The following is a 26,195-nucleotide window of genomic DNA, read 5'->3' on the forward strand; positions in this document are numbered from 1 at the left end:
CTTGCCTTATAGCAGGCACGTCCAACAGGTAGATCGTGATCTACTGGTAGATCACTAGACGTCTGCGGTAGATCACTGGCACCCCCCAAAGAAGCTAAACAACTTTGTCTCCCCTAAAAAGAAGCTCAACATTACTGCCTTGCGCCCCCCCCAAAAGGGGCTTTCCTCCTCCCTAAAAAAACTTTGACCTGAACCCCAAAAAGGGGGTAGGTCACTGCAAGTTTTTAACTCTGTGAGTAGATCGCAGTCTCTTAGGAGTTGGCCACGCCTGCCTTATAGCAAGGAACATTTTTTTATTTTATTTTTAGTCTGAGAGCTGCATATAAGTGCCCCATTCCTGGGCACTTATTGTTCACCCATATTTCTTCAATGAGTGTGAAAGCAGCAGGGGGCATTTTGACTGTGAAGCTGAACTGGCTCATTCTCTGCCGCCACCCTATACTCCACAAAATGGCAAATTGGTCCCTTCCCCCACCTGGTAATGTTTTGACTAGGTTGCTTTTCTGGCAGGGGTGTTTATGGAGAGGGGGCTCAGGGGGGCCAGGGCACATTCCCACACTTGTTTGTCCTGGAAGTTATAAATAGGGTTGACACATAAATTGTGTCCCATAAATAGGGACACAAAAACTTTTTTTGGGGGGGGGGGCAAAGTTGTTGAGTGAGGGCAGGCCGTAAATTTGTACAATATTAATTATTAAATTCAAAAGGGATCCAAACCCTACCAAAAAAAGCCTTCTGAACATTTCATTAATATTATGGTGGGGGAATAGCTGGAAGATCACTGTTGAGGGCTCAGAGGCTCCTGGACTTTCCACGGGAATTCTCTTTTTGCATAAGCTCTCTTCTCTTCACAATGGAGGCCAAACCACCCATCACTATAATGATAAAAAGCACAGTCACTCCCAATCATAACTCTCACCAACTTCCTGCTGAAACAAGGTGCTGTCTGCAGCAAACCAACAACCTACTCTTGTCCCCTCCCTTTGCTACATATGAGTAACAGTGTTAGAAACTGAGATAAGAAAGCTAGGAGCTGAATGGCACCTTAAACCTAGGTTACGGGCACACTTTTTATAACAAGAATACAAAGCTGAAAATGAATGAACTGCAGTTAAAATATGTTCATTTTTCACGTGGTGTAGTCCTTCCCTTGCCCATCCCCCTAATATTCTTAAGAGAGTCTCTCCTCCAGGATGATGCTGCCCAGCCATGAGAGTGACTGGCCAAACACACCTTTCAAGGATCACTCCCCCACCCCCGTAATTTGCAAGAGGACAGGGTGTGTGGGTACACACACAGTCACTGCCATCTCCCCTCCCCTCCTAGCTTGGGGTGGGAGTGGGAGAGGCTAAGTCATGAGCACAGCATTGTACCCAGGTGGCACAATCTCCCTTCTCTCCCACTTCACACACATTTAACAGTATGCTGGCTCAGGAACTGTGTGCTCCAGTTGAAATTCCTCCCTTCTGCGTGTCCAGCAGGGAGGTTCACCCCATTACCCGCAGAAGTGGCTGAGATGCTCCTGCATGGGGTTTACCTCTTTGCTCTGTCCTTGGCAAGCGCCATGACAGTTAAGGCAACATGTCAAGACATTCCTAGTATTGTTTGTAGCGGGAACACATTAATCCACTGCCCCAGGCTCAGATGCTCTCCTGGGATTCCTGATTGGGGCTCAGCAACTTCATTCCTGTGTCTTTGCTGCTCAGAATCACCTCCATCCTGGATGCTGCTCAATAAAGGCTGTGAATTTGCATATTTGTTGATAGGGCATGATAGAGAGGGATTGGAGTCTGAAGGGCTCAGGCACTGTTAGGGGGCAACGCCCCACCCCCACGGCCCCATCTCTTGACCCATTCTCCTCCCTTTTAAAAACTTCATTTAAAAAACCCAAGTTTTCTTCCAGGGTGGCTGGGTGAATTGCAAAACACAATGCAGGTGAAACTACAACCATCCACCTTAATTTGCCCAGAGGCTGTGGCTGCAGAGATGGATGTGGAAGAGACATGTTTTGTTGCAGCTGGGGCAGATGAAGGTGTCCAGTTGTACTACTGCAGATGCACCATGGTGATATTCAAATGTGTGGGTGTAATGGGTCTGTACCCCAGTCCTTTAAATTCTATGGGTTACTTCCTGTTCTCCCCTCTCAGGTTCCCTGCAGGCTTCTCAAATCACTTGTGGGAAGCAATGAAGAGTCATGCTGAGATGCTGCCCAGCGGGGCAGGGCTGGCCAATAGGACAGAAGAGAAAGTGGTCATAGGGTGGGGGGAGAGTGGGGGGCTAAATACAGGAGCCAGAAGGTTGGTCTAAGCAATGCTCACCTGATGCGCTTAGGTACGTATGAATGAAGGGTGGGTGTCCTGGTGTGGGGTCATATCCTGCATGGGGACCTGTGACCCCTGCATGACAAACACGAGCTCTTCTACCTCTCCAGGGTGCCAGCCCTTCATAATCAGGAGTTAAGGCAGTGGGGCAAGGGGTGGAGTAGCAAAGGCCTCCTTCAGTGCCTGACTCCTGTGTGCTGCTGTGGCTGTTAGGAACCTGCCCTGTGGAGCTGCTGGTATTGTGGCCTTGATCTTTCTCTTTTGCCCCTGACTAGAGGTCGTCCCCCCCAAGATATGCCAAAGGTGAGTAGGGGGCAGAGGCTCCATCTCCATCCCCAGCTCCCCAGACAAGTGCTCAAGAGGAGGCATGCTACAGCTGCTGTTGTAGGGTCTCCTGTCCCTCCCATTGGCTCCTTGTCAAAAGACTTTGCTTCCCTGAGTGGGTCTTGAGCCCTTGGCCCAGAAGGGCTGTGGGATCCTTGTCCCTTGTCTCCTGTTCCCCCTATGTGTGGAGACAGACAGTAGCAGGTATCAGCTGTGAGGCGAGTCTCTCTGGCATGGGTGTGTGTTCCCTATTGTGGTAAGTTCATGCTTGTGTGTTGGCGTCATCACCAGGACCATCCCAGGTTGCCATGCTTTGTTTCTAGGGATGCTGTGAACATTCTTGTCATTTTGTATTGAAAAGAGGACGAGCCCTTTTGGAAAAATGGAAGCGGAGTTGCAGAGACTCTAGTTCCAACTTGAATCGAAGCAACGAGGATTGGGGGTTGCTAAATCTTTCACGGTTTTTTGTTTGTTTTGTAAAGCAGGAAAGCCCGGCTCGAGGGAATTCAACCCAGAGCAACAAAGAGGAGGGAGGCAGCAGAGGTCTGATGCGACTTATCAGGCTAAGCCCGGGAAGAGCCCGCATTCAGGGTTGACCCAGCAGCATCAGAGCGGGGAGGGCTTCTGTTTACTATGTTAAGAGTCCACTGGAGTCGTCCTAATGGATGGGGCTGCCTTAAACGGGACACGGATGTCTTAAATGGAACTTTACTTTTAGTATACTATAACCACGAGCAGTATAAGATCAAAGCCGCAATCCTGTGCACGCTTATTTGGACATGAGCTCCATTTAAATTCGAGGTATAGGGGGTCTCATTTCCAAGGAAACCCGCAGCGGAAGCCTCTTGCGCCTTTGATCTGAATTAGCGCACCGGGGCAGTGGAACTGCGGGCTCCGGGACCAGCGATGCCACCACTCGCCACCGCCTTGGGGCTGCTGTACGCTATGCTGCGTTTGCTGCTGTTCCAGGACAGGGCAGGCACCGTCGGGCCAGCGGAGCCGCCTTGATCCAGTCCCGGGGCAGGATCAAGAGGACGGACGCCCGGCGAAGACTGCTGCTGTTGCCCCTCCAGCCGGCCGGCCGGGGGCAGCCTGCCCCGCGCCCAGGAAGAAGCCGGGCCAAGCCGCGGCGAGGAGGCCTCTGGGCCGGCGGCAGGGGGCTCTTGCTGGGCGGGCCCTTTGGCGGCGGCGGCGGCCCCCTCCCCTCCCTAGTGGGCAGCGGCGGCGGCTCCGGCTCCGCCCCGCGAGGGCAGGCCAGGGAAGCAGGCGCGGCCGCCGCCACTTCGACTCGGGCAGGCGGAGAGAGGGACAAGCCGAGCGCCTCTGGCGAAGCCGCGGCTGGACAGGGCGCAGCAGGTGGGCGCGACGGCGGGTGGAGGGAGCGAGGCGGGGGGCGAGGGGGTGGTGGCACCGCCTCGGCTTTGTTTCCCGGCGCTCGCACCCTGGCCGGCTCCGCGTGGCAAGCGCCTGGCATCGGGAGCAGCCGGAGTAGGACACGGCGAACCGGCGCGCGACTCCTCGGCTGCCTGCGCGACGGAAGAAGGCGTCCTTTTTTTCGGGTGCGCGCGCGCAAAAAGAGCTCAGACCCGTTTCTACCTCCCCCACGCCGGGCGCGGGCTGAGACCCTTTTGACCCCCGGGCAAGCGGGTCCCCTCACCGGTCCCGGGAGGCAGCGAAAGTTTGCCCGCAGGGGAACGCGCCCTGGAACTTTCCTCCCCGACGGCAAAGGCGGAGCTGCCGCTGCGTCCAGACGCGGTTGCCGGGGGGCTTGAAAACCGAGCTTGGCGGAGGGAGGCGTCCCCTCCCCTCCCCGGCTTCGCGGTTAGAAGCGCGCTGTGCAGCCTCGCCCAGGTAGGGCAGAGGGGGTGGGGAGGACCTCCCTGTCCCGTGCAGCTTCCGACGCGCGGAGACAAAGCGCTCCGGCCCAGCAACGCCGGGGAGGGGGGCAACAAAACAGGCCCAGGGGTCTCCACGTCTCCGGAAGGCCTTTTCCCACCTGCACTCTTCACGTCGGAAGCAAATGTGTGAATGAGCGCCTTGTGGGTCAGAGGATGCGGGAGAAATCTCGTGGCAGGAGAATTTGCGGAAAGTTGTAATAATACCTGGGGATTCCATGGCGCTTTGGTAGGGGGTGTCCCCCCGTTTAGTCCCTGAGTCAGGAAGCCCAAATGGCGCTGACTCGTCCCTGCCGATGGTTATCACAGAAAACTCCGACGACCACTAAGAGTTTTGTGCTAAACAGCTGGCCTGGGGGGTGGGCCCTGCAAAGGTTCCCCAAAATCTGCGCTTGGGATAGCCTGACCCTGTTTAACGGTAGGGTATGCCTGCCCTCAACATTCTCCAAGGTTTTGAGAGTAAGACCAAGTTATAAAGACAAGAAATCCCTTGCCTTCCCCCAAGACCCCCTTCCATTCTGATCTGTTTTCCACTCCGTGTCTTGTGAGTGGCAAAGACCAGTTGAGAGCTGAGCTTGGGGGTCCGGGTTACACGCCCCCCCCCCGCCAGCTGCTGCATGTGGCTGTGTCCATCTTCAACACCAGCCCCATCTCGTTTGGATGTGTTACAGGATTTGCAGGGGGGGGGGGAGCTCATACCCTCAGGTTCAGGTTGCTGCTGCGTGCGTTATGAATCGCCTCCCCCAAGAGAGAATTTTCTTCATGTGACTGTTGAACCCTCAACTGAGAGATCTGGATGCTCAAAGAAATTTTGGAGAGGAGGTTATATGTGGGAAATGAGCACAGCCAGATGTCCCTTCAATTTTGGACAGGATGACAGTTTTGGTCAATGAGACAGAATGATTCAGTCAGGTTCTCTTCCATCCCAGTGCAGACCCTGTCCCAAATGGGTGTGTCCTAAATATGACCATGCTCTAATTGACAATCTTGGGAATGTAGGTGCTCCAATTACAGGGTTCGGAGGAGGCAGCACAGCGAATATGGCAAATAAGTTTTGTGCAGGCACGGGAGCCAGCTGTGGCCACAAGGGTCCCACAGTTGACTTGGCATAAGATATTGAGTTGAAGCATCAGGCTTCTTGATTGTTAATGTCTAACTAACATTCCCACCCACCCACAACATTTGTAAATGGATTCATTCCAGCTCCTTTGTTTTTATGGCTACTGGCTTAAATGAACTCCCTGTGAACAGATGCTTTGTGCTTTATTGTTTTTTGAAAAAGTGTGCTGGGAATCAAGTTTCCAGGATTTCCAGATTCATTCCACTGCCACCATGCTCTTTTACCCTGCCTTCCATGTTTGCTTTTCCTGCGGAAAGGGGAAGCCTGCCCTCTCTTCCTGCTGCTGCTGCGGGTGTCTCTGGGCTGTCCAGCTGTGGACAGTTCAGGGCTGGAGGAAAGGAAGGATGTGTTGTCGTTCACAAGGAAATCCACTTTTCTGAGTTTGTGTTGTGCCCCAAGGTGACTGGGCTCATCTCTGCAGCACATGGGGACACCTTTTCATCTTGAGTCAGCAGGGTGGCTGAGTAATATATTTCCTACATGGTTTTCTTAAATTAAAATATTTCATCCAAATGGCTTCCAACATAATTGAGAGGGGGGGGGGAGAGAGAGAGAATATATATATATTCGTACCAAATGCAATGCAGTAAAAGCAACTGCCTTTGCACAAACAAGAAACTGATAGGAAATATGAAGCCTTGAGCCCCCGGGCTGCCTCCTGACTTTAAATGTTCAGAGATTCAGACAAAAGGAAGTCCTTCCTTGCTCAGTGCGTAGTTATATTATGGCATTCACTACCACAAGCTCTAGTGATGGTCACCAACTTGGATGGCTTTATAAGGTAATTAGATTAGTTCAGGGAGGATAAAGCTTTGTTCTCCCTTTGCTGTTGGAAGCTGTATGCCTCTGAAGTTGTTGGGAATTATAGGTGGGGAGAGTAGATGTTATGCTCAAGTCCTGCTTGTAGGCTTCCTATAGGTATCTGGTTAGTTTGCAGTGTTTCTCTAACTTGGGTTTCCAGATTTTGTTGGACTACAACTCCCATCATCCCTAGCTAGCAGGTCCAGTGATCAGGGATGATGGGACTTGTAGTCCTACAACAGCTGGAGACCCAAGTTTGAGAAACACATTGAACCCCACCTTTCCTCCAAGGAGCTCAAGGTGCTGTAGTTCATGCTACTCTTTCTCCACATTTTGTCCTCACAACAATCTTGCAAGGTAGGTTAGTCTGTGAGACCATGACTGGCTGGCCCAAGATCAACCTGTGAGCTTCATGACCCAGTAGGGATTTGAAACCCAGTCTCCCAGGTCCTAGTCCAACACTTTGCACCACACTGGCTCTCTAGTTGGCTGCTATGAGAACAAGATGCTGGACTAGTTGGGCCCTCAGCCTGAACCAGCTTTAGGGCCTTTCTCACGAGAAGCCACTGCTTTTAGCTTCACTCTTGCAAATGCTCCTTGGTGGATTATGACCTCCTTCCATCGAGGAATGCTTTCTATGCCTTTCAAAATCTACTTGAGGATCTCATTCTTGCTCTGCAGCAAAACATGGCAGAAGAAGATCTACTTTAGTAAGGCAGGAAGTTTTCATTTGGGCTGCTTGGCCAAATTCCTCTTGTAGGGCTTCTGATAAGCTTCCAAAGAGCCCAATGTGATTTCACTCTGGTTCAACGCTTGGGTGGCAGGGGAATCTTCCTATGATGTGTGAATACTCTCATCCCTTGTTTGCTTAAAAGCAGCTGAAGCAAACTGTAAAATGGGTGTGCATGCCACCTAAGTTGCCCTCCCTTGGTCTAGAACTGGAGACCTTGCCCCAGACTCCTCTCTTGTTATGGCAGCACTGAGCATAAGGGACAGGTCTGTTTAGCTAAATGGGCGGCGTTTTAAGGAGCTGACAAACATGGGTGTTGCTGGCTCAAACCTGGCCTGCCCCCACAGGCTTGTGCAACCTGCTGGGTGCTGGGCCTGCAACTGGAAGCCAATGTGGTCTCTTTGCATAGATGCCTCATCATAGCTAGATTTTGACTCTCCTCTTTCAGTTAGGGGAGGCCGGCTGGGCCTGAACCCTTGACCATACCCAGCCAGCCTGCGCTTTCTGCGCTGGACGGCTCCTTGCCATTTTGGGCTAGGCTGGAGGCCGGGCTCCAAGGCTGCTGTTGCATCAGTGTTCTGGGGGCAGCCTTGCCTTATCACACCAAGAGATCCTCAGACAAAGGAATCCACTGCAGACGATAGACTGACTAATCTATTTGAGACGGTGCCAGCATCATATTGGAGATGCCAATCTGGCACCTTGTCTGGTGACTCTTCCTCTGCTGCCAAGGCTGTGGGTGCCTTTCCTGGAAGAAGTATCTTTTTGCTTTGGGGCACTCAGAGCCTGCCTTGACCACAGGAGACCCAGCTTGCGGTGGCGGTGGCAGCCTTTCATGCTCTCTCTCTTTTTTACTAGTATCACTTATCCAAAGACATATAACTGTGAGATAGATATTTGCACTCTGAAAGGAGAGGCATTTGGAAAAAGGGAAGCTGCAGATACTGCATTCACTCTGATGCTTAGGGAAATGAGAGATATGAACATACGAAGCTACTGTACCTTTTACCAGGTCAGACCATTGGTCCAGATAGTTCAGTATTGTTTACACTGACTGGCAGCAGTGGCTCTTCAAGCTTTCAGGCAGGGGTCTCTCCCAACCCTCCCTGGAAATGCCACTGGGGATTGAACCAGAGACCTTCTGCATGCAAAGCAGCTGATCAACCCCAGGCTCTTGAAACTGGTGGCTCTCCAAGGCTGGGAGGCAAGAACTGCTGAGTTTAGGCACCTGGCTCCCAAAGGGGAACCTGATACACAGAGTTTCTGTGCTGAGATGCCCCTTCCTGGGCAGGGTTTGGATTTTGGCAAGGGTGGCTCCTTCAGCGCTCAACCCTTCTTCATAGGGGGTTGAGTACCAGACCTCCTGGGGGCTTCACGGTTGTGCTTATGCCTCATAGGGACCTCGGGGGCAGGATCCTGGGCCTTTCACACATGCTTGTGGGGCAGTGTGGTTGCTGGACAACTACTGAAAGCACAGAAAGAGTACTGTATGTGCAAAAAGGAGGTGCTGTGTGGTATGGAGCACAGCTTAACTCTGGGGTGTCCCCAGAACGCCCTGTAGGCTTGGTGGTGGGATTGGCACACATTTCGCTGTTTAGCTTTGGAGTGTCAGAATCTGGTGCCTCCGAATCCTATTGAAAACCATTTCTTAGCCATGTGCGTCATTATTATCACAGTTATGTCCCACCTTTGCTGCAAGGGTCCCAAGGTGGTGTACAAGGTTCTCCCCCTCCTCATGGTATTCCCACAACAACCCTGTGAAGTAGGTGAGGCTGAGAGGCAGTGACTGGCCCAAGGTCACCTAGTGAGCTTCATGGCCAAATGGGGATCCAAACCCTGGTCTCATCGAGGTTGTAGTCTGGCACTCTCACCAATACACCATACACTTGACTTGGCTGTAGGAGCATCTTCTTAGCTGTCTGTCATCTTTGCGAACACACTCCTTTTCTACTAAAGCACCACATTTGATTCCCTGCAGGAGACACTGGACCCTTTCAGTCCAGAATTCAAAAGATTCCTGTAAATAGAGGCTGAGAGGCAGTGACTGGCCTAAGGGTCACCCAGTGACCTTCACGGCCAAGTGGGGATTTGAACTCTAGGCTCCCAGGGCCTAGTCTGACATTCTGACCACAACACCTTGTTTGACGGCGTTGCTTGCACCCAAAACGAGTGGGACACAGCGATTCTGCACAAGACGTGGAGAGGGCTGTCCAGTTGAGGGGCAGGGACAGGCTGCAGGTGGTTTGGGGGTTCCGCTTCTCCCCACATGGGAAGCCCTCCGCAAGGCTGCTGGAATAAGGCAGCGGATGTGGGGCTTCCTGTTGTGGGAAATGTGCAAGGCAGAAGAAGCAGAGTGCAGACCCAGCCTCTGTTGGCTTCCTCATTTTTACTAATATTTATTTGTTCAGCTCTTAAAGGGACTCGTGCTCAGTGACTCATTACAGAGGAGGCTGGAGGTGACTGGGAGGAAGGTCCATGCTCTGCTGGGCTGCTGCTGCTTGCAAGCATTCAAAGAGCAGCAAAGACCTCTTCACGTAGCACACCAAGTTAAAGGATGCAATCCACTCCTACTTGTTGTGATGGATACCATTATGGATGGCTTTGGAAGAGGATTAGACAAAGGCTATTGATTCCCAGTTGCCACAGTGGCTGTGCTCTGCCTCTGAGTGCCAGTTGCTGGGAATCACAGGTCTCAGATCCTGCTTGTGGGCTTCCCATTGGGGCATCTGATTGGCTGCTGAGAGAACCTGCTGATCTGTTAGAGGGGCCTTTGTTATGAGGCAGCTGCAGGGCTTTTTTGTGTTCTCATGTTAAAGACAAATGAATGACTTGTTTTATTTATTCCTTTATTATTATTTTATTATTGAATTAATATCCCACCTTTTCCTCACTGAGCTTACCTGCTTCTCCTCCCCGTTCTTATTTAATCTCCACAACAGCCCTGTGAGGTAGGCTAGGCTGAGAGCCTGTGACTGGTCCCCAAGGTCACCCAGCGACCTTCATGGCCAAGTGCGGATTCGAACCCTGGTGTCACTTGTCATAGGCCGACACCGTCACCACTGCACCACAGACTTGACTTGGCTGTAGGAACATCTCTTAGCTGTCTATCATCTTTGCAGGCACACTCCTTTTCTACTAAAATACCATATTTGATTCCTTGCAGTAGGAGACACTAGACCCTTTCAGTCCAGAACTCAAAAAATTCTGGTCAATAGTGTTTCTGCCCAGCAGCACTTGGGCAGGCCAGACAGTATTGCTTCTTCTTGGTGCCCAGTGTTTTCTGAAAACTAAAACCAAGCCTGCGCTCAGTGTGCCACAAATAAACTTTCTTGCCTGCCTGCCACCCTTCTATGGCAAGAGGGGAAATTGCTTGCTGAATCAGCCCCCCAGCAAGAGGATGTGGCACAGGAAATGGAAGCAGCTTGGAATCCCAGCAGAGGGATCTGCAAAAACCTCCCCTCCCCACCCCAGCAACCTGGCCTCTCTCCCCATGGAGTGCCCTTCATTGCCAAGCTGGAGCCAAGCAGCTGCCTCTGATGACAGATTCAGTGGGGCTTCCATTGTTGCACAGCCAGGATTTTCCTCTCTGTTGGCAGTCATCGCTACAAATATGGCCAGTCGCAGCAAAGAGGAACCAGTGAAGGTAGAGTGAGTGTTGATGCCTCATAGCTGGAAAGGATGGTAGTTCTCTCATTGCTAACCATCACCCTGCCTGTCATTACAAGGCCAGCTGGCAGCGTGTCCCACCCCAGGAGCTTGGGATGACCATACTGCCCACTCTTTCCATGGGGCTCAGTCACAGTGCCATCTGTGTTCAGTGCCAGGGCCCATCCTGCAAATGGGTGCTCCTGTGGGCATGCAGGACATCCTTTGTCTGGATCGCTGCTCTGTAATTTGTAGCGTGAACAGTCCCACATAATCCAGATTTCCAATAGGTGGTGGAATTCCCAGCCATAGGCAGGCTGGCTTGAGCCAACAGCACTCCCCACCTCATTTAAAACTTAAGCAGGACCTCTGGGAGGTGGGTGCACTTCAGGCTTGTCAGATCTCCTTGTTCTTTTTACTAGAACTCCAAGATCTGCCAACCAGAGCCGGGTGCAAAGACACCGAATTAACACACTGGATTCCTTGGAGAACATTCTGAGCCCAGGAATTTGCTTTCAGTCCTAGAACTAAATTGAGCTCATTGTCCTTTCTCGGGTCTGTCTCTCTCACATACATTCAGCCCTGCCTACTCTAGGTAGTCTTCTCTTCACCAGGCTAAACAGTCCCAACTCCCTCAACTGTTCGCCTTCAGGCTTTATTTCTAAACCCTTGATTATCTTGGTCGCCCTCCTCTGCAAACACTCCACCGTGTCAATATCCTTGTGGTGCCCAGAAGTGGATACAGGCCTCCAGGGGGGTGGTCTGACCATGGCAGAAAAGCAGCTCTTTCCTTCTTTATTGGCTGCTCCTGCCTTGGTGGGAAGAAGCTGCCTTCCTTGTGTAACTGACTGGGGAGACATCCGAAAGGGTTAAATGTCTCTGAGCACTAGGAAATCATTAACGAAGGTGGATCCAGGGGAGGGGGGGGTTCCTCTCTGGAGCTACGTGCCTGGCTGGGCTCACCCTGCCTGCACCTGAGTGATGATGGGGCCATAGGAGTCTTGCTGAGGACAGGCTCTGTTGCTGCTTCTGGTGTGTTTTGGTGGAAGCTCTTCTGCTGAGAGCACCTCCTTTTGGAGGAAAAAGGGCGTGTTGGGGCAGCTCAGGACTGTTCGGGTCTGCTGTGCTGCCCCAGCATGCTGCTGTCTTTGGGGAACAAGGCTTCGTAAGGTGGCTGGGGCTGGAGCTCCCCTGTGCTTGCCTTTCAAGGTGATGGGTGGCTCTGCTGCAATCTGGAGGTCATGTAAGGGGCCATGCTGGCTGGTTTTTCTTTGCTCCTGGGAAGGTCAAAGGTGCCTCCTGAAGGGCTGCCTGAATTTATGCTCAGGGTTTAAACAGCCACTTTGGGAAATGACTTCAGTGTTCCTATTTGGCCAATCAACTTCATATGGAGGGTTCACAGTGTCCCTAAGAGGAATAGTGGCCATGATTTCTTGCAGAGCCTGAAAAGCTTGGAGTGTCTGTGACCCTGGACAGCTCCTCAAGCTGGCCCCAGCCTCAGGCCCATGGCCCTTGGGGAGCTCCTCCTGGCTTCACCCAGTGCACACCCAGGCCCGCTCTGAGACCCCTAGGTTACCTTTGGCTGGCAATTATTCAGGCTAGTGAGGCAGCCACAACATCCACCCCTTTCTCCCCCCACAGTTTGACTCAGCAGCCTGGAATGTTCCTTCTCCAGCTCTCCTCCAGGGAACCATCACTCCTCCTTCCTCCCAGGAGACATCCTGGGTTCACAGGGATGGGGCATCTTTCATCCAAAGAAAGTTCCTCATTGGGAGGTCCCCATCTGGCCCCAGAGGGTTTCCTAGTACAGCAAGGCTGTTGCTGTTCTGTTTTTCTCCCGGAAACGGGGGCTGCTTTGGGGTTTTTCCAGCCAAGCCAGGAGCTGCAAGCATTGCCCTCTGCCCTGTTTCTATAGGCCATTCCACCCATCCTTCAGTTTTGGAAGCTCCTAAGCCCCTGAGAGAGCCCCTTCATGAGAGATCTGGCGGCGGAAGTCCAAACAGCTCTCTGGGCTGCTCCCAGCCTTTATTGCCTGGTCCCCTGATGGCAATTGGGGCTCGGCCCTGCCTGGGATTTGGACTTGTTCCAGGCATTTTCCATGCTGTGCAACAGAGGGGCCTGCTGGATGCCCTGGGTGAGGCGTGCTCTTTCTCTCTGCGTGTGACATCAGACACACCCTTTAGTGTTTGTGCGCACATGTCTGCAGAACAGAGTTGAATCTCATGAAAACCCTTTTTGACTGTCACAGCAGCCCCTCAGAATCATAGCTGTGTGATGGTGCTGGGAATGTTTTTACTCAATCCCCAGCCTCTCTGCAGAACTGGGTATCCCCAGAAGGAAAGTTTTAAGAGGCTTCAAACAGATCCAGATCTGTACTTCTGAAAAAGAGAGGAAAAACCTCAATATAGCTTGGAAAACCTTCATGCTGCTCTTGACAAAGTGTTTCTGGATGTTTGGACTGAGAGGTTCAAGAGACCTTTTTCACTGCATTGGTCCCTTGGGCTCCTTCACCCAACCCAGCACCCCTGCCTAGGTACCCCTCTGGACCTGTGTCTTTTGCACCCATTTCTCAGCATATCATGGGAAAGTTTGTGGTGGGAAACGGAGGCTTCTCCACTGCACAGAGGGTGCCTCTATGCAGCTTGAGTGTAATGTGTTGGCAGCTGCCTTTTGGGAGCCCCGTCCTTCTAAAGCTGCCCAGGAAAGAAAGTTTTTTGGCCTCCCAACTGGGGTGGCTTTACCTTCTGGGACTGCAGCACCTCCTGCAAGCTCCACATTTCTCTGGGGCGACTGATCCATCTCAGCACCTTTGCAGCCTGGCAGGTGGGTCTTGGTGGCATTAGCCCTCCCAGGACACCCTCCCTGCCACTCTGCTTTCTAGCTACAGCCTTGAGCCAAGAGCAGTTGCTGCCTCCAGGTCTCTAATCTCTCCCCCCCCCCGCCACACACACACACACACACACACTTTCATTGAATGTTTGGCATCTCCCAGACTAAAAATACAACTCCAGAATAGAGGCAGCTCTTGAAGAGGGGTCCCCCTTGTGCCCCGTCACGTGGCCGCACAAAATGTCAGAGGCAGCTGACCCCCTCTGTCTTGGTGCGTTCCCAATTTAAGAGTCTGCCCTTTCCCACCTGCTGCTTTCACCATCCTCGGGAGATGCCTCCCTATTCTTTTTTGAGCCTGGATCGTGCAGGGGCAAAAAATAGACCGGAGGATTTTCACATCTGCCTTCCTTGTCAACCTTCAGGCCCCTCCTGCCAGCCCCGAGGTCTCTGCATGGGGTCTGGAGAGATGAGGGGCCAAACTCCAGGAGAAATGGGTGGTGTGTGTGTGGGGAGGTTGGAAGACCATCTCTGTTTGGTCTGATGTAGGGCTCAGGCACAGTTAGAGAGGCAAGGGACCCCATTCTGGAGTGGGGGTGTGTGTCTTTGGCATCAATGGTTTTCCTTCCCTGTCACTGCTTTCTTTTGCCCCCAGCTTTGTTTGTGATGTGTCACTTGCACCTCTCAGGCGCTGCTTGCTCACCTGCTGACATTGTCCACCTGGATGACCATTCTCTGGCCCAGCCACCTCCCCCTTGACAAACCCATTGGGACCCTTTTTCATGGGTTTCTTACAGTGCCTTTTGTTCTCAGATGGCCTGAATCTCATCACTTACTGGATATGAATGCCATCTGCAGCAAAGGGCACTTGGGCATATTTTTCAGCACTTGGAAAGATACATGAGTGGGACTTGATGCTTCCTCAGTTGCCTGCTGCATATAACTTAAAAGCAACAAACCATGGAAAACAAACACGTTCACACTTGGGACTGTGCGCACATGCAGACATGCACGCACGCACGCGCACACACACACACACACACACACCCTAGCTTGGCTTCCAGGGCACATAGAAGGAAGTCCTTCTTCAAGCAGGGCGTAGTTAAAATTATGGAACTTGCTCCTGCAAGAGGCAATGATGGCCACCAACTTGCAAGGCTTTAAAAGAGGATTTGACTGATTCATGGAGGAGAAGGCCATCCATGGTTACTAGCCACAATGGCTACTCTCCCTTCACAGTTGGAGGCAGCCATGCTTCCGAATACCATTTGCTGGAAACCAAAGGAGCCCTGTGAGTTCTTGTGCTTACATCCTGCTTGTGGGTTTTCCACTAGGGCATCTAGTTGGCTACTGTGAGAAGAGGATGCTGGACTAGATGGGCCATTGGCCTGATCCAGCAGCAGACTCTTCTTACATTTCGGCGAGAATGCCTTCAGAACGTGCATTTGGAGAGGGAGGGCCATGTTCCTTGTCCCTCCTTGTCCCCCTCCCCCCAAAACAATGGGCTTTGCCTTGTTTGTGTGCCAAAGGGGAAATCCAGGCCCCAGGGAGTCCTGCTGCCCAGCTGCATGGAGAGGAGAGCTTCTGCTTCTTCGGCTTCTGCTTTGGGTTGCTGCCTGCCGCCTCTCGCCTGGTGTGTGTGTGTGTCTCACTCACTAGCACCACCCAAACCTCCTGCAGCAATGCTCTTAAGCAATCCTAGCGGAGAGCAGGACCTGGCAGCTGGAGGATGCTTACCTCACCCGACAAAAATGCTCTGTTACTCAGAAAATGAAAACTGTCTGAACTTTCTGGGCTGGGAGGAATTGCTGGTGGTATCTGTTTGAACCGCACCACGGCAGAGGTTACAGAGCCTCCGCAAAGGGATAATTTCGTAGCTTCTCGAGCGCCGCGGAGACTGTGAGCCAGCGACTCCTTGGCTGGGAGTCCGAAGGGACCTCGGTTCATGCTTCAGCCTGCTGCTCAGAGAGGTGCTAGAGGAAACCCAGAAAATGACTCACCAACTGTCAGGAGTCTGTGCTTGACTCTGGTTGCCTCCCAAATACGGGAGCTCCTTTCCAGTTGGAGAGAAGTTGCTTCTGATAGCTGCGTGGGCCAGAGGAACAGCGAAGGTCAAGGCCTTCCAGTGGAAAGCAGACACCGCTATTATGAGCTTGACTGCCATTTGGATGTTGCCTGTGTCTGGGGTGTCATTGAGTGCTCTTGAGAAAAGGAGGGTTGAGTTGCCATGGGGAAATACCATCCCCACTGGCAATGGGCCCCAACAGGGAATGCCTCCTTCCACATTGCCCTTGTGACAAGGGCATGTCGAGGGGCTTGCGTGTGCTGTGAAAAGGGCTGGTGCCAGTGCTGTGCCCTCTTAACACCTGGTGCAAAAAGCAGGGAATCCGCTAGGGAGGAAGCAAGGAAGCCCTCTTTGAAGCCAGCGGGCGACATGTCCTTTTCAGTTATTTTCATTTTTACGGGGCCTTCTGATTCACCTAACCTTGGCAGGCCAGAAAAAGTGCTTGTGTGCGCAGCGAATGGAAATTGTGACCAAACAGCATAGCATGTAGGAAGACAAACGTCTTCCTTCCAGTGTTGCAAGCTGTGCCTGTGTGGGTGGGTTGGAGATGCCACTGCTCTGAGTGTGTGTTTCCTTTCAGTTGAGCAAACAGTCGCTGGCTTGTCTCTCTGCAGGTGGGTGAGGCAAAACGACTCACCTCCAGCCTCTTTGACCCACCTGGCTTGTGAGGCCCCTGTGCAGAATGTAGGCCCTTTGCTCCATGGCATTGCAGGGTGGGGGGCCCCTTATAGGCTCTTGGATCATGCCCACCACACCCCTGTAGCTCTTCCTGTGGGTGTGTGGTGGAATTTTTACCTTGCCTGCCTGTTGCTAGCAATTGTTTCCAACAGCCCTTTCACAGTATCTGTTGCCATCAATTGCACACCCTACCCAAAATGTCACACATGGAGCTTGGGAGGAAGATTCTGTGTTGCACGTGTCAGCCTTCCTTTTCCACCAAGATTCGCCTGCCTGTAAGCAAACATGGCACAAGGAGAAGGGGACGACAGAGGACGAGATGCTTGGACAGTGTTCTCGAAGCTACCAGCCTGAGTTTGACCAAACTGCGGGAGGCAGTGGAAGATAGGAGTGCCTGGCGTGCTCTGGTCCATGGGGTCACGAAGAGTCGGACACGACTAAACGACTAAACAACAACAAGCAAACATTTCCTTTTCCAGTGGAAGAAGGCCTCCATGAGGTAGTGATGGCCACCTGCTGCTGACATGGATGGCTTTAAAAGAGAATTGGACAAGTTCATGGAGGGTGATCGGGCTCACGATGGCTGGGTTCAGAGTCTGCCCGCCATTGCCACCACCAGAGAAGTGAGGACAAGTGGTGGCGGCTTCCTGTAAGATCTCACAGAGCTCATGTGGGATCTCGCCAGAAGCTGCCACTATGCGATCCCAGTAAGCAGGGCTTTGGTGGGAGGGTTGCACCTTCTAGTTTCCCCTCATGTGGGAAGATGGAACAGGTTGCCCCAGGCCATGGTCTTACCTGCCCTGCCAGAGGTAGGAGGCCTTTGAGTACCATGGGCTGCTTGGAGTAGCAGGTGGGGATAGCCCTGCCATTGACCTGCTTGGTGGTTTTCCAGAAGAGAGGCATCTGTCTGGCCCTTGTGAGAACAGAGTGCTAGACTAGACAGGCCCCCTTTGGCCTGATCCAGCAGCCAGGCTCTTTATGTGTGCAGTGGTTCTCAGTTCAAGAAACCCTCGCCCATTTTAGCGGCACAAGATCCCATCCGGCTCTGTAACTTGGCAGAAATCCTCGCAGGGTTTTGAAAAAGCCAGGGAGGAAGCCGGGCCTATTTGACTAATGCAGATGAGAAACCCCAAAGGGGGCCAAGCTGATAAGGTGGATGCTTTGGGATGTCAGCTGTGCAAAGGTAGCTTTTCCCCTCTCGTGCCTCGGCTGGGGAAGGCATCCTCTGGATCGTCCCTTTAAGACAGTTAGGGCCAGCCACTGGGTCGCTTGTCTTCTCTGGAGGCCCTCCTCATGGAGGGATCTTGTCTTTTCTAGGCTATTTCCACCAGTTTCTGGGCTTTCTGATCTCTTCTCCTAAGAAAGCAGAGGGAATTCCCTCAGCCTTGACCCTTCAGGCCGAGAAAAGCCAGACTTTTGCTCTCCAGTCTTGTCCAGTTGGTTTTGTGGGCAAGAGCCTGCTGTTTTCCACAGGCAGCACCCTTTAGCCTGGTCCTAAATGGATGGACTCAAGGCGGCCAGGTGTCCCATAGCACCTCCAGACATCTCCCAAGAGGATGGAATGTTTTGCTTCAAATTGGCATCTCGGAGCAAGCAACGGTTTGTTGTGGCACCAAAAAGTCGAAGTGCCTGTTGTTGAAAGAACACTCTGCTCCCAGCTCCGAGATCCCTTAATACCACCTGGTGCCCTGGCCAGCAGAGCCTGGAGCTGTGAGCCACTTTCCTTCTGCAGGCTGCTCAGAGGAAGGAGTTGGCAAGGAAGGAGCCCTGGTCCCCATGGGGAGATTTTGCAATGGCAGAGACGGATTTGCAGTTAGCTCCGGCTTGTGCTGGGGCTGTAATTGATACCAGATGATGTGTGTGCGCGCGCCCACTCTCACCAGGTCTGGAAAATCTCAGCTGTGCAGATGGAAATTCAATCCACCTCTGCTCTGATGGGGGAAGAGGAAAAGGTGCTGCGTGTTCCCCTCCTGCCTGCAGTATCGCCCGCCCCCCAAGTCACACTCTTAGAGACCCCTTTCCCATCCCAAAGGGCTGCCATTTGCATCCCCTGCCCGCGGCAGATGGCCTGGATTCCTATGCCTGCATGAGGGATGGTAAACTGAGTGACTTCCTGCTCATTAGGATCTGGTGCTATTCCAGATTTTGAAGGGCTTGCCTGTGGGGGGGACGACGGGGGGGGGGGACTATGGTTGTCTAATAGTCTGGAAAACGGATCAGGATTGGTCTCGGCTGCACTCTCTCCCCCTCCCTGCCATGGCTTCCCTTGAACTCCCACTGCTGCGATATCGGGCGCAAGAGGACAAATGTGGGGAAGCTGGCTGTGCTGAAGCCCAAGAGCTGCCACTGTGCCTTCACTTTTGGATACCTGATTTATGTCCCTCCCGCTGGAAATAACTCCCTCCTAAGCTGCAGCTCTCCAAACAAAGAGCCACAGCGAGAGGGACTGTTTTGACCAAATTTGGAGAAAACTTTCCTTGAGTCGTTGAGCAATATCAGCCTGTTGCCTCTGCCGGCCCCCCTCTTCTGCCACCAGGGAAACTCGGCTGCTCCTACAGCAGCAGCAGCAGCAGGACGCCACCCTGTCCTGGGGGAGATCCTCAAAGATGGAGGCTCAGCGAGGGACAGTTGTGGCACTCGATTCCCCTTTGGGTGTTTAGTAAACGCAGTAGAGCCCTTGCCAGAGAGACCTGCCTACTGGGGGAGCACCCAACCGCTGGTGTCTCCCCCTTTGTGCAAGGCTGAGACAGGGTGCCTCTGTTTCCCTGGGAGGGCTCTGTTGCTTTGTGGGCAGCGGGCTTCAGGACCCTGAGAAGCCCCCGTTTCTGTGTTGTGCCTTCTGTAAAATGCCTTGCAGCCTGTCCTGTTCTTTCCCCTCGTCCTGAAAGGCCACTTCCCACAATGCCTCTTACTTCTTGGGTGGCCATGCACAAGTCCTGCAGGAATTCTGAACCCTGGAGCTCAGCTGACCTTCAGGGGTTTCCGAAGCAAAGTTGTCCAGCTGATACAAGCCTGGCGTGTGGGCCTTGGTTGCACACATTGCCTTGGGGTAGCACAGGCAACCCTCTTAGGTGAGCAAGAGGAGACAGACGGGGCTCTTCTAAATTCAGAAAGGAAGGTAGATCGGTGGTGTTGCCTGGGCTGGGCTTAATGCTGCCTTGGCAGTTGCAGAGAGAGAGTTTCAGCTGGCAAAGGGACTGGCCTCCTCTGGCACAGAGTTGCTCCTCCTGTATCCCGTATCCAGGAAGTCAATTCTCTTCCTCCTCCCCATTCTTTGAAAATTGCGGCTGGCTTTGGGGCAAGGCCCCACGGCAAGAAGCTTCCTAAAGCAGCATGTCAGAATTTGTGCTCTTTGGCTTTTATGTATGGCCAGGAGTGCATTTGCTTGAAAAAGAAAAGTTACTGTTTTTCATTTTTCATTTCCAGACAGATACCATAAAGACAGAAAGATAACCAATAACAGAAAAGCATACAAATCTCCCTACAAAGGGGGTGGGGGGTGGGGCTTGGATAAAGAGATATAAATGCATAGGTCTGATAATTTCTCTAAAGGAAAGTTAGTGCAAAATCATATGCTATAAAAAAGCTATTTTGCATTAATTAATACATCTAATAAAAACACTTTAGTAAGCTTGTCTGATTTTGAGAGGCCTTTTAGTACCCTGAGCTTTTGCATTAATTAATTTCTCAATCATTGCTGCTAGAGGCCCTTAATTACAATACCAATAATACGCCAGTGATGATATTACTCCCCTTTCAGTCTTCCCTGAGCTTTGCCAGAGCCAGGCGGCTGCCATCAGAAGACAGTTCATGAAAGCTTTGCTCAGATTTTGGTTTGTGAAGAGGTTCACGTGAGTCAATGGCAGGGTCCTGTTTGTGGGGAGGTGTGTAATTTTTCTCCAAAAACCAGGTTCCAAAACGGCCGAGGCTGCGGGCAGAACCACCACCTAAAGCAGTAATTGCCAGGTTCTGTGCAGTCCTTCCGACATAAAGGCGTTAGGGCAAATTTGAGAAAACCTCCCAGGAGTCATGTCCCATCTATGCACAATAGCTTCAGCGTGGCTTCTCTGACCTGGGTTGATACATGCCAGGTATTATTGCAGGAAGGGAATAGTCACCCAGCTTGCCGTGATCAAAGCCTTGCATTGTTCTCTTGCCCTGTTCTGGGCTGTTTCCACTCTAAGAAGGGAAGCATTTTTACTTCTAAGGACATGTGCAGAATCTCTGGCTGCAATCTGCTTTTCCCACCACTGCTCTGGCCATGTCATGAAGAACTTCACTTGGTGAATTTCTGCATGTCAGGCGGCCATTAAGAGGCGCAGCTAATAGAACCATTTTTTTTTGTAAACAGCTTTGAGGTTTTTCTACAATCAAGCGGCAGAGGTGGTCTTGAGAAATTTGAGAGCCCCAAGTTCTCCACTGTAAGCAGTATATAATTTTTTTACAAAACAAATAGAATAAAACTGAAAGGAGAAGTTGAGGATCCAAGATTGCAGTCTACTTTTACTGGAGAGCAAGTCCTGCTGCATTCATGAGCGTGCAGCATTGGATTGGGCCAGATGTGGTCAAGTACTGTAACCCTTTTCCTGAAGATAATACTTGCTGGCTTCTCTACAAGAATGATAGACTGTCACTACATAGAACCATCTGTTGCGAGTACTAACACAATCATGCGTATTTTACTCAAAAAGTAAACACCGCTTACATAGGATTGCACCACCAACCATTGTGTGCCCTGCCCTCTACCCCATCCCATGGCCCGAAGGGAGCTCAGGCAGGGACTCCCATTTCAAAGCAGCATTGCAGGGGGGCGGTGAGATTTGCCTCCTCCTCCTCCTCCCCTTTGTCTTTGGTTTGTTTCGAAAGGATTGAAATGTTGGAATTTCCTGGAGGCCAGGAATATGGCTCACCCTCCTCTGGTTCCAGGCCAGCTAGTCCCGGCACGCGGCAGGAGCTCCAGTCTGGAGAGCAGCAGATGCCTGCCTTCCAAAGGTTCCTTGACCTCTTTGCTAGCACAGGGAACAAGCAGGAAGGGGCTGCAGGTTGTGGGGCTGGGGGAATGCAGTGATTCCTTGGAAGAGGACTTTGCTCCTCTTCTCCAGGAGGGTTAGCAGAGCCCCCCTCACTGCAAAAAGCTGGAGAGGCAACCTCAGTCCTCCTAAGCGCCTGATCTCTAGTGTATCAACCCAGTGCTCCTGGAATGTTTGCTGCTTCCAGAAAGGGGTCCTAAATGACAGGCCTTGGTGTGTGTGTGTGTGTGTGTGTGTGTGTGTGTGAGAGAGAGAGAGAGAGAGTGTGTGTGTGTGTGTGTGTGTGTGTGTGTGAGAGAGAGAGAGAGAGAGAGAGAGAGAGAGAGAGGTGACTGGATCTGTGAAACCAGAGTGGGACTTGGCACTCTCCTTTGCTACAGGGTTGAGTGGCTTCCCCATCCCTCCCCACCAGCTGAATACATGCTCAGGAACAGCCTTGGCCCAGCTTTCTGTCACTGCCAGCTGGGACTTTAACCCTTGTCAGGGCTAGGAGCTGCTGAGGGAGGTGTGTGGAGCTGCACTGGAAATTCAGGTGCATGCAGTTCAGTACTTTTGGAATTGTCCTTTCTACCACCACCCCAAAGCAACAAGGGGTTGGAAGAAACGAGTTGAGTCTCTCTCGGTCCTGCCTGCAAGCGTTTGGGTGACCTTGCTAGTCTGCCAGCCAGCAAGGCAGCAGTCCTCTCCTACTCCCCCTCTTCTCTGCCTGGGCAAGGAGGCTAACAGCCGCTCTCTTCCCTCTTCCCCCAGGACCCTTGTGCAGAGTCCCAGCCCGCAGCAGGATGACTGAAGGCTTTGACTGCGCCAGCTGCAAGGAGTCCCTCTATGGGCGCAAATATATCCAGGTGGACGAGGGGCCCTTCTGCATCCCCTGCTATGATACCCACTTTGCCAACACCTGTGACGAGTGCAAGGAGCCCATCGGGCACGACTGCAGGGTAAGGGGGCAAGGCGAGGGGAGGCCTCTGCTCAACTGACCCTGGGGGCGGTGGCTGCTCCTTGTCTTCCTGGTGCCTTTGGCCCAGGCATGAGCTGGGATCCTCCAAGCACAGGCGATTTTTGCAGTGCCCCTCCTGCATGTCAGGCACCATTTGAAGTAACAACCAGCCTCCTGAAAGGGACCAGCTGTGATACAAGGAAAGGACAGGCTAGGAAAGGAGGACCTTTTGCTCAGTGGATAATGAGATGACTTGCCACCCGCCACCCCTGCTTGCTAGCCAGCAAGGTGAGCTGAACAAGACCTCCGTGGGGAAGGGAAATGGCTCTCTTTGACTGCCAGGCAGCATGACTGCCAGGCCACCACCTCTGCCCTGCTTAGGAGCTTCCCATTGGGGCATCTTGAGAAGAGGCTGCTGGGGCAGGTAGACCCACTTTGGCCTGACTGCACCCCCAAAATGGGAGGAAATGGGCCCATGCTTAGGGCTGCTTCTGTATTTGCTCACCGGTGACCTTTGGGGAATCATAGAATCATAGACTTGGGCGGGACCCCAGGGCCCATCTAGTCCAGCCCCCTATGATGCAGCTGCGCTTTGCTTCTTGGCCTCCTAGAGCCTCTTCCACAGAAAGATAGGTAAGCGAGGGCTTCGAATTCCTCCTCCTCAAAGGTGTGCGTTTGCCTCTTCCCTCCACCCCAGGAGCATAGCGTAAGGGCGTTGTTTTCTCAGACAAGCCCGCTCCCGCTGGCTCTCGCTGCAATTGCCCCCTGACCTCTCCTCTCCTCCGTTCCCAACTCCAGGAGCTCTACTACGAGGACCGGCATTACCACGAGGGCTGCTTCCGATGCTTCCGGTGCGACCGCTCCCTAGCCGACGAGCCCTTCACCTGCCAGGGCCAGGAGCTGCTCTGCAACGACTGCTATTGCCGGGAGTTCTCCTCCCAGTGTGTGGCCTGCCAGCAGGTGGTCATGCCAGGTGGGCTGCTTTGCCCTTTCCCCCCCCGACCACGAGGGAGGGGGGCAAGGGGAACTACCTCCGCAGCCGGGGTCACCACGGCTAGCGTGGGTTCCCTAGAATCATAGTGCTGTTGATTTGGGAAGGACCCCCAAAGGTCATCCAATCCAACCCCCTGCAATGCCCCACCACAGGCTCCCGGAAGCTGGAGTACAATGGCCAGACGTGGCACGAGCACTGCTTCCTCTGCAGCGGCTGCCAGCAGCCCATCGGGGCTCGCTCCTTCATCCCCGAGCAGAAGGACTACTACTGCGTCCCGTGCTACGAGAGCAAGTTCGCCCCCCGCTGCACCCACTGCAAGAAGGTGGGGCCCCGTCTGCTTTTTTAACTAGTGTGCGGGGGGAGGGGGACAGCTGGGCAGGGGGCCTCTCAGGCCCTGAAAACTTGGGTTGGGTGGGTGGACAGGGGCTCTGTGCGTATTACTCTTGTTCTTCCGCCTGTGTAGTCAGAGGCAGCAATGCTTCTGGATATCAGTAGCTGGAAGGGAGAGTGCTGCTCTCATGCTCAAATTCTGCTTGTGGGTTTCCCACTGGAGCAGGGGCAGATCTACTATGAAACTAATTAAGCTGAAGCTTCACTGCCCCTAATCCCAGAGGGACCCCAGAAGCAATTTAGTCCACATCGCTTAACAATTTTGGGTCTAGTAGACCCAACTGGAGTGGCACAATGCAAATTGGGGTGAGCTCCCATTGCTTGGTCCCAGCTCCTGCCAACATAGCAGTTCGAAAGAACATCAAAGTGCAAGTAGATAAATAGGTACTGCTCAGGCAGGAAGGTAAACGGCGTTTCCGTGTGCTGCTCTGGTTCGCCAGAAGCAGCTTAGTCATGCTGGCCACATGACCTGGAAGCAGTCTGTGGACAAACGCTGGCTCCCTTGGCCAAGAAAGCGAGATGAGCGCCACAACCCCAGAATCGGTCATAACAGGACCTAATGGTCAGGGGTCCCTTTACCTTTACCTATATTTCAACAATCCCAAAGTTTGACAGTCAGCAGCACAGACATTGTAAAGGTGTCAGGACAACCCTATTGAAGAAGCTAACAGTTGTGATCCAAACCTCATTGCTGGCTGCATAGGAGCCCCCATGACAGTTTCAGCTTCAAAATGTAGTTGTTCTTTTTCTGCCATTGCACTGGAGGCATCCGATTGGCCAGTGTGAGGGCAAGATGCTGGACTGGAGTGGCAACCCTTGGCCCCATCCAGCACCCAGACTCTTTTTCTGTTCTCCCGCTCAGTCGCTGACCAAGGGAGGCGTGACCTACCGGGACGAGCCCTGGCACAAGGAGTGCTTCGTCTGCACGAGCTGCCAGACCCCCCTGGCCGGGCAGCAGTTCACCTCTCAGGAAGACCAGCCCTACTGTGTCAAGTGCTTTGGGAGCCTCTATGCCAAGAAGTGCAGCGCCTGCACCAAGCCCATCACAGGTGAGATCGGGAGGTGGGCGGAGCCACGGAGGCCTCCTGCGGCCCCTGAGGGTGGGGGCCAGGGAGGGGTGCCCTGTTGCAAGTCCCAGCCCTGCCCACATCCCATTCTCCATCCCCCTCTCTTTCTCTCCCCAGGCTTTGGAGGGGGCAAATACGTCTCCTTTGAGGACCGCCACTGGCACCACAACTGCTTCAGCTGCTCCCGCTGTGCCGCCTCCCTCGTGGGCAAGGGCTTCATCCCGGAGAACGAGGAGATCCTCTGCCGCGACTGCGCTAGCGACCTCTGAGGCCGGGCCTGGTGCCGGTTGTCTTCCAGGCTTCCTGCATCCTGAAGCAGCAGCAACAGTGGGGCAGAGTGGGTGCTCCCTCCCTGCTCCCCTTTCCCTGCCTCTCTGTGGCTGGGCCTCAGGGGCTGGATTCACATACCCCCATAACTTTGTCCCCAGAGGTTGTGCTGCGAGGTGGGAGACCGCTCCCTCCCTCCCTCCGTCCCCTGTCTCCTGCTGTTGCAGCCTAGCAAAGCCTGTCTATGCAAGGCCATCCCAGCATGGGATGCAGGGGGAATGTATGTCTGAAGCGGTTGCAGCCCCTCCAACCTCCCACCAACCCCTTCCCTGAGCCTCTAGGGAGGAGTCTCCAGTTTCTGGGGCTAGTAGCTCCAAGCTCTCCCCCCCTGCCAAGAGTCCCACCTTCTCCCTGCTTTTGAAGTGAGGGAGGTGGAAGCAGAGGCTGGAGGGAGGGCACCACCCCACCTTCTCTTAGCAGCCTCTAAGGGAGGGTGCTGTGCCTCCCTGCCCCCCAGGGGTCCTGCCCCCCACCCATCTTTCTCCCCCCAAGTGTTGTCTGCAGTGGTAGGAGGGGAGGGTGAGTGGACCCGGGAGCAAACTTGTCAAAACAGGCAAGGCTCCAGAAGTGGGTCTCCCTTGCAGGGTGGGCGCTGAGGGTGCTCAGGACCCTTAGGGTGGGCCTTGGCACTCTCTCCACCCACAGTGACTTTGTGGCCTGCTCAGCACCAGCTGCTCTGCCTAGCAGGATCTCCAGAACGATACCAAAGTGACCCCCCCCCCATCTTCTCCAGCTTCAGGAAGCCACTTCCGGCTCCTATTCTCTATATCCTAAACTTTTTTCCTGGCTCCTTCTCTCTCCCCTCTTCCAAGGAATATTTTGCCCCCATCCTGTTCATGTACTGTGTAGCCAGTTCCTTGGATATTTTGCAGTGGGGGAGTCAGTGTGTGTGTGTGTGTTTCTCTCTCTGCCTGTTGGAGGTGGTGGTGGGGGGACTCCTCCTAGCCTTGCCCATATCTGGCCAGTGTCTGCCCCGCCCCCCGCTTTCTGGCTTTATATAATAAACCATGTTACTGGACCATGGATGTCGTTCTTAGCAACTTGT

At 53.1% G+C, this 26,195-nt stretch overlaps 1 protein-coding gene across 3 annotated transcripts; it reads left to right on the top strand.

Annotated features, from left to right (window-relative positions):
- The first annotated feature begins 3,870 nt into the window (after positions 1–3,870).
- Positions 3,871–26,168, top strand: FHL3 (four and a half LIM domains 3). Of its 3 annotated transcripts, none has more exons than XM_081017072.1 (6): positions 3,871–4,001; positions 22,186–22,373; positions 23,171–23,345; positions 23,519–23,688; positions 24,619–24,805; positions 24,941–26,168. In XM_081017072.1, the coding sequence occupies exons 2-6, from the start codon at positions 22,218–22,220 to the stop codon at positions 25,090–25,092; spliced, it is 840 nt and encodes a 279-aa protein (XP_080873198.1). In that variant the 5' UTR covers positions 3,871–4,001; positions 22,186–22,217; the 3' UTR covers positions 25,093–26,168. The 3 variants fall into 3 exon arrangements, with proteins under 3 accessions (XP_080873198.1, XP_080873200.1, XP_080873199.1); XM_081017074.1 differs by lacking the exon at positions 3,871–4,001 and adding an exon at positions 4,181–4,204; XM_081017073.1 differs by lacking the exon at positions 3,871–4,001 and adding an exon at positions 14,790–14,953.
- Positions 26,169–26,195: the final 27 nt, after the last annotated feature.

Source organism: Podarcis pityusensis, assembly GCF_964106645.2.
Source record: "Podarcis pityusensis genome assembly, chromosome: 8".
NCBI classification, from domain to species: Eukaryota; Metazoa; Chordata; class Lepidosauria; order Squamata; family Lacertidae; genus Podarcis; species Podarcis pityusensis.

Excerpts from the sequence above, each read along its gene's own strand:
- FHL3 (XM_081017072.1), top strand. The coding sequence starts at position 22,218 with ATGACTGAAGGCTTTGACTGCGCCAGCTGCAAGGAGTCCCTCTATGGG. Across the intron at positions 22,374-23,170 it reads CCATCGGGCACGACTGCAGG|GAGCTCTACTACGAGGACCG; the intron begins GTAAGGGGGCAA and ends TCCCAACTCCAG. Across the intron at positions 24,806-24,940 it reads CTGCACCAAGCCCATCACAG|GCTTTGGAGGGGGCAAATAC; the intron begins GTGAGATCGGGA and ends TTCTCTCCCCAG.